General features: G+C 51.8%; 1 protein-coding gene across 1 annotated transcript in view; it reads left to right on the top strand.

Moving 5' to 3' along the window:
* MYO18B (myosin XVIIIB) overlaps positions 1 to 5616 on the top strand; it is a gene marked incomplete at its 3' end in the record, with an annotated part of 24292 nt that extends 18676 nt beyond the window's left edge. The window contains exons 21-27 of the mRNA XM_009082922.1: positions 55 to 120; positions 2056 to 2184; positions 2444 to 2587; positions 3810 to 3899; positions 5021 to 5140; positions 5264 to 5372; positions 5492 to 5616. Of these exons, the coding sequence (XP_009081170.1) occupies positions 55 to 120; positions 2056 to 2184; positions 2444 to 2587; positions 3810 to 3899; positions 5021 to 5140; positions 5264 to 5372; positions 5492 to 5616 (783 nt within the window). The remainder of the gene's footprint in view (positions 1 to 54; positions 121 to 2055; positions 2185 to 2443; positions 2588 to 3809; positions 3900 to 5020; positions 5141 to 5263; positions 5373 to 5491) is intronic.
* Between the last annotated feature and the right edge of the window lie 1405 nt (positions 5617 to 7021).

The raw sequence follows: 7021 nt of genomic DNA, 5'->3' as shown, positions 1-7021 counted from the left end.
TACAAGGGTGGGAATGTTTTCTGAGCAATTCCACGATGTGCCCTTTCTCCACAGGCTATAGAGGAGCTGTTCCAGGCACTGGATCTGGAGAAGAAGAGTGTAGCCATAGGTCGCAGCCAGGTACGATGACTCTGCTCCCTGCTGCTCTCAGTGCATGTAGGCACAGCCAGCCCCGTGCCAGGCTCTCCAGCTGCCCAAAGCTCTCCAAACTGGAGACAAAACCATTCCTCTGCTGCTCCACGTGGTACCATGTGGGCTGGGAAACCAATCCTCACCAACAGTCAGCACAGAAGGCTCCTAATTCACACCTGAAAGCAGCACCCCGGGTCAAATCTACCTAATTATCACCATCCAGCCCCTCGTGGTATTTAAGTTCCTAATTACCACTGATGCCTCATGAGAGTGAGTGGGGTTTGGTGGGCTGGGTTCATGCTGTGGAGCCAGGCAGCTGTGGCAGCAGCAGCATTTGAACTTCAATGTGATGGTCTCAAAGAGAAATTAATTTCACGTGCTGCCTTCAGCTCTCTGGAGGCTGTAAAGAAAGGAATCATGAAACGGTTCTGTGGAGGAAAATAACTTTCTTTTATCCTGCACAGAGCAGTTTGCAATTATCTCTTCTCTGGAACCCTCGTCCTTGATCAATAGCGCGATGGCAGTGCCGGTCACATCTCGTTAGGGAGGAGTTGCTTTGCCATCGCTTTGAGCATTGATTCTGCACTGGCTTCCAAACTTGCCAGGTTGGGGAGTTAATACAGACATTAATGAGGCAATCGAATAGGTGGTGGAGCAATCATGGCATTAGCTGGGGAAAGTGAGTTTCCTTGGGGTTGCTCTTAGGTTCAATTTGGCGTGGTTAAAATGCAGCTCTTTGAGCAGCTTTGGCCTCTGGTGTCGGAGAGGTGACTACAGCTCTGCCATGCAAATGGGCTGTGATGGTCAGGAGTGCCTGAGCCTGTCCCAGAGCTCCTCCAGGCAGTGACCCAGAGACACCTTAAACACTCTGAGATCGATACCAGGCTGAATTCGATGGTGTCAGCAAATCTGTAGCGTTTAGGAGGTGTTTGTGAGAGTTCAGTGAAAGAAAACAACGTGGTTGATTTTTGGGGTTTGCTATTGAAAGGTATCTTTGCTGTTACCTGTGATTATCTATGTTACCTATGAGTATCTATGTGTTACCTGTGAGTATCTATGTGTTACCTGTATCTGTGTGTTACCTGCGATTATCTGTGTTACCTCTGTGTGTGTTACTGTGAGTATTGGTGCATTACCTGTGATTGTGTTGCCTGTGATCATCTGTGTTACCTGTGAGTATTTGTGTGCTGCCTGTGAGTATCTGTGTGCTATCTGTGAGTATCTCTGTGTTATCTGTATCTGTGTTACTTGTGCATGTGTGTTACCTGTGATTATGCATTACCTGTGTATGTGTTACCTGTGATTATTTTTGTGTTACCTGTGAGTATCTGTGTGTTACCTGTGAGTATCTGTGTGTTACTTGTGCATCTATGTCTTGCCTGTGATTATGTATTACCTGTGTGTGTGTTACCTGTGATTGTCTTTGTGTTACCTGTGATTATCTTTGAGTTACCTGTGAGTATCTGTGTGTTACCTGTGATTATGTATTACCAGTGTGTGTGTTACCTGTGATTGTCTTTGTGTTACCTGTGAGTATGTGTTACCTGTGATTATGTATTACCTGTGTGTGTGTTACCTGTGATTATCTTTGTGTTACCTGTGAGTATCTCTGTGTTACCTGTGCATGTCTGTGTGTTGTCTGTAAGTATCTGTATGTTACCTGTATGTAACTGTGTATTACCTGTGGTTACCTATGTGTTACCTGTGAGTAGCTCTAGGCTACCTGATAATTTGTAGGTTACCAGAAGCTGCTTCCAGCATAGGTGCCCATCCATCCCTGCAGCAGGAGGAAAGAGCAGCACATTGAAGGGAAGAGTTTTGAGGAATTGCACCTTGTGATAAATGATGTTTATGTCAAACAGGGGGAAGAAGAAGTTTCAGACCCTGTCCTGGGGCTGTGTAACCTCTGTTTCTTGCTATCAGGTGTTCCTAAAGCCAGGAGTCATCTCCAGACTGGAGAAGCAGCGTGACAGGCTGATAGCCCAGAAGATGACCCTGCTCCAGGCTGCTTGCAAGGGCTTCCTCAGCCGCCAGAAGTTCAAGAGGTTGAAGGTACCCATCCCACGGGTGGGGATACCTGTGCCCACCTGGGTCAGTGTTGCTGGGACATGGCCCAGAGCACCCAAATTACAGCTCCTTTGAGCTCCTTTGAGGGCTACTCACTCTGCCCTGCCCCAGGGGCAGACATGAGATTCCCTGTGGCACAGAGCTCTTCTGCCACCTCATCCCTCTCCAGCCTGGTGCCCCAGCCTGGTCCTTCCCAGTGGGCTCAGTCTTGGGTAAGGGTCACTGCTGCCGTGTCTCCCCACAGATCCAGCGCCTCGCCATCCGCTGCATCCAGAAGAACCTGGTGGTTTTCCAGGCAGTCAGGCACTGGCCCTGGTGGCAGCTGCTGAGCCACGTGCGGCCCCTGCTCAGCGTTAACCTCTCGGATGAGCAGCTCCGTGCAAAAGAAGTATGTTCCAAGGGATGGGATGGGTGGGATAGGACAGGACAGGATGCTTTAAGGGCTCTGCCTAGTGGCTTGGTAAAATTGGAAGTCATTTCTGCCCAGACAAAGATGTTTTTCTGACCATCCAGAAGTTTCCCTCTGTTCTTAGTGCTGCATTTTCTGACCCAAGTGCTGTGTTTTGCAGAGCTGTGGTGGGAGAAGTAACTCTCCTTCTTCCTTAGAGGGACAGCAGAAAAGGCACCATGTTCCCACATCCAAAGTCCTCCCATGCCCCCTGTGAGCTCACTGGGGCTGGGTCCACTGAGCCATATCCCTTGGGAATAAGCACCCCACAGCATCTCTATGTATGATGCCCCCTGTGAGCTCACTGGGGCTGGGTCTACTGAGCCAAATCCCTTGGGAATAAGCACCCTACAGCATCTGTATGTATGAGTAGCAGTCAAACACCCCTGAAACAGGAGACTCTATCCCATACTGTTCCCAACACTGTGCTGGCTTCCACCTGCACTGCCCTAGGTGATTGGAGATGCTTATGCAATTTTTCTGTCCTGGGAAAGGCACCTTTCACCCCTCTGCATCCTCTGAGACCTGTGCTAAATTCCTAGTGTGTCTTTCCTGGCATCCTGCTCCTCCTCTTGCCTTAGTGAGGTTTTAACAAGATGTTTTCAGGCTGATTCAGATGAAATAAAAGCTGCCCAAGCCTCTGTTTCTGTCTCCAAACCCACCTGGGATCCATCAGGCCCCATCACCCCTTAACCTGTGTTTTTATCACAACTCTTCACGTTCTACTCCTGCTCGGTGTAGGACATCAAAGCAGGACAAGGCTGCATGGAGCAGCTCCCACTGCCTGAAAGGGAATCACAGCCAACACTGTACCTTTGCACCACTCTGTGATACCCTGCCAGGGCCTCAGGATGCTCCCCGGGCACAGTCCAGGACTTTGGCTGTTTGTCCCAGGCTTTTAAGATTTGCTGCTGCTTTCTCATAAAATGTGCTGTGTGCACACCCGAGCTGACATTCCCTCCGATGGAATTCATGTCAGGAGCTGCAGTCCCGGCAGTTTGCAGTGAGCAGCCTTCAAAGTTGCCTGGTAAATTTTATTAATAAGGCAGCTATGTCTCTTCCACTTATTTTGAACAGAAAACAGGGGTTTCATAAATAAACCAAGGATGCTGGAGTTCTCCATGTGTGGGGTTGTTTTTTTTTTTTTTTCAATCTTCCCTAGGAGGAGCTGGCGGCGCTGAGAAGGAAGCTGGAAAAATCTGAGCAGGCATGCAGTGAGCTCAGGCAGACTACGGAGAGGTTGGAGAGCAAGGTACAGCCCCAAAACTTCTGGTACAGACACAAAACCTCTGGTACAGCCTCAAAATCCTTTGCCACAGCTCTGCTTGGCCACATTGGGAGTGAAGCTGTATCAGGATGAATAAGACCACCAGGTTGCCTAGAGCAGCTATGACTGCCCCATCCCTGGAAATGTCCCAGGCCAGGTTGGATGGGGCTTGGAGCACCCTGGGCTAGTGGAAAGTGTCCCTGCCCATGGCATGGGGTGGAATGGGATGAACTTTAAGGTTCCCATCAAAACCAGTCTGGGATTCCATGATCCCTAGCTGGTCATGGATCCTGTGCAGGGTCTGCTCTTGGATGCTTGGGCTTCTGGGTGGTTTTACCTGGGATTTTGTCAAGCTTCATGAGGAGGAGCTCCCAAGGTTTCTATAAACACCGTGGGCTTACCCAGCTCACCAGGCTGTGCCATGTCTGAGCTGGGTCTGGACTGCACCTCAGCTTAATGGCACCAACAGCCCTGAGGTCCATGGAAGGAGGTAAAGATGATTTAGCTTAAACTCTCTGTTAAAGGTGAAATCACCCCCAGGAGGCTGAGAATGCTGAGTGAGGCGAATGCCTCTGGGCAGACCTAGGAAAGAGCTGTGTCCCCAGGGAGAGAAAACCTGTGGGGTTTGCTTATTGAGTTAAACTTGTGGGATCCCTAAGGAGCTGGTGCTGCAAAATGTGAAGTGCCTAAAAATGCTGTCAGATGCAGGATAAGGACTGTTGGAATCCTGTGTGGTCCTGTTGGCTCTGCTGCATCTGCAGCCCCTGGCTGTGTCCCTCTGCTCTGGGGAAAATGGAATTGATTCTTGGGATTAATAATTCTTCTCTTCATTCATCTGCTTCTGCTTTCAAAGAAAATTTAATGTAATCAGCCAGAACAATGGAGAAAAATTGATGAGCCCTGCCTGGAGCATAGTGCAAGCAGCTGGGTGCTGCCAGTGGGATCCTGGGTTCCCACTGGTGGCACTGGTTGGTGCTGGTGTGCACTCACCACCTCCCCAAAGAACAGGCAGAGAGCAGTCAGGACTCTGAGGTCTGTGTAGGCTGACTGACCCCCCCGAGCCACTGTGCCCAGCCATGCCCAGACTGACTCCCTGTTCCTCCCAGATCATCGACCTGACGACAGAGCTGTCAGATGAGCGGTACAAGGGTGATGTTACCTGCCAGGCCCTGGATGGGGAGAGGGCAGAGAGGCTACGTGGGGCCAGGGAGCTGCAGGAGCTGCAGGTAGGACAGCCCTGAGCCCCTGAGCCATGCCAGTGGTGATACCACCCTCCCTGGCACATCCTTGCTGCAGCCAAGTGCCCCAGAACCAGGTAGAGCTGCTCCTTCCTCCCTCGGTTTCCACAGAGCAAACACGACCAAGTGCAAAAGAAGTTGGAGTCAGTGGAAAAGCAGCTGGAAGAGGCTCAGCAGCTGGTGCAGCTGCGTGAGATGAAGATAAGTGGCTCTGGAGGAGGTAGGGATGTCCCTCTGGGGGTGGTGCATGCTATCCACCTATCTGCCTTTGGCATGGCTACTGGGGCTGGTCAGGCCTGAGCATCCACGCAGTGCCCCTGGGTCTCTCTCTGTTGGCAGAGGATGAGTGGCAGGTGAGGTTTGACTGTGCACAGACAGAGATTGTCTTCCTGAGGAAGAGGCTGGTGCAGCTGGAGGAGCGGCTGGAGTCTGAGCTGGGTGCCAGGACAGAGCTCGAGCAAAAGGCAAGTGCTGCCTGCCTGGGAGGGCACAGGGACCTCCACATCATCCTGGGGATCAGGGCTGCTGCTGGAGCCAGGTTTACTCTCCCTGCTCCTGGGGCAGATGAAGCTTTGCCAGGTTGAGGCTCAGCATTGCATTTACTTGCTGCTGCTGATCCCACTGACCAGGGGAAAACACCTCTTTTCTGCTGGTTAGAGCAGAAATATCCCCTAACTTCCTTCAAAAATCACTTTTGTACCAGAACATGGCAAAACTCCACCTTGGTCAAGTGTGAGTGTGGGCACAGGGAGGGGAGCTGCAGGGTGGGGAGGCTTGGTGGTGGGTCTTGGTGCTGATCTGGCTTTGGGAGCTGGACAGGGCTGTGCTCTCACCATCTGTCATGCAAAAAACTGCTGATGTAAAGAGCTGGCAGCTCCCAAGCTTTGCCATGAGGAGGGGGGGAAAAGCCAACGTGCTTCCCTGAGCAGTGCCTGGGAGTCAGGTCACTTCCCATAAGGATAAAACAAAGAAATGAAGATTGCTCATGGTACATTAAATAGTAATAAGAAAAGCAGCTGAGTCTTAAGAGCTCGGGTAAAGCAAAGCAGCCCATTTGCTCTTAGTTAGTTTGGAATTACAGGCTTCATTAATGCAAGATTTTGCTTATTTAAAGTTATTCCTTAATGACTCCATTCCCTGGCGTGCGAGAGCTCTGCGTGTCTGTCCCAAGCACGATGTGAATCCTCAGGGATTCTCTGCTCATTGCAGAGAAATGGGAGCAGGCTCAGCAGCAGGGCTGGGGGGCTGCAGGCACTCGGGGGGTGCCTCGAGCCTCAGGGGTCAGGGGAACCTCAGTTTGTCCTTATTTAGTGAAACATCTCTGGGTGAAACATCCTCTGGGACTGCAGTGGAGCTGAGCTTCAGACAGGGATCAGCTCCAGGATGTATGTGCCATGGGCTCCATGGGGGTCCCTCCTCTGTGGGATGCACATGCCATGGCATCCATGGGGTCCCTCCTCTGTAGGGTGCACGTGCTATGGGGTCCATGCACAGTTGGGTGCATGTGCCATGAGGTCTGTGGGATCCCTCCTCTGCAGGGTGCACATTCCATGGGGTCCCTCCTCTGCATGGTGCATTTGCTCTAGGGTCCATGGGGTCTCTCTGCTGTGGGGTGTGTGTGGCATTGTGGTCCCTCCTCTGCAGGATGCACATTCCATGGGGTCCATGGGGTCCCTCCTCTGCTGGGTGCACATGCTATGGGGTCCATGGCATCCCTCCTCTGTGGGTTGTGTGTGCTGTGGGGTCCATGTGGTCCCTCCTCTGCAGGGTGCACATGCTGTGGGGTGCCCTGCTGCAGACTGTGCGTGCCGTGGTGTCTCAGTGCCGTCTCTCCCGCAGCTCTCCGAGGCGCGGGCGGCGGGGGAAGCC

This window comes from Acanthisitta chloris, unplaced genomic scaffold, assembly GCF_000695815.1.
Source record: "Acanthisitta chloris isolate BGI_N310 unplaced genomic scaffold, ASM69581v1 scaffold9509, whole genome shotgun sequence".
NCBI lineage: Eukaryota > Metazoa > Chordata > Aves > Passeriformes > Acanthisittidae > Acanthisitta > Acanthisitta chloris.
Note: the sequence above shows the minus strand (reverse complement) of the source record. Positions and strands in the feature narration are given on the sequence as shown.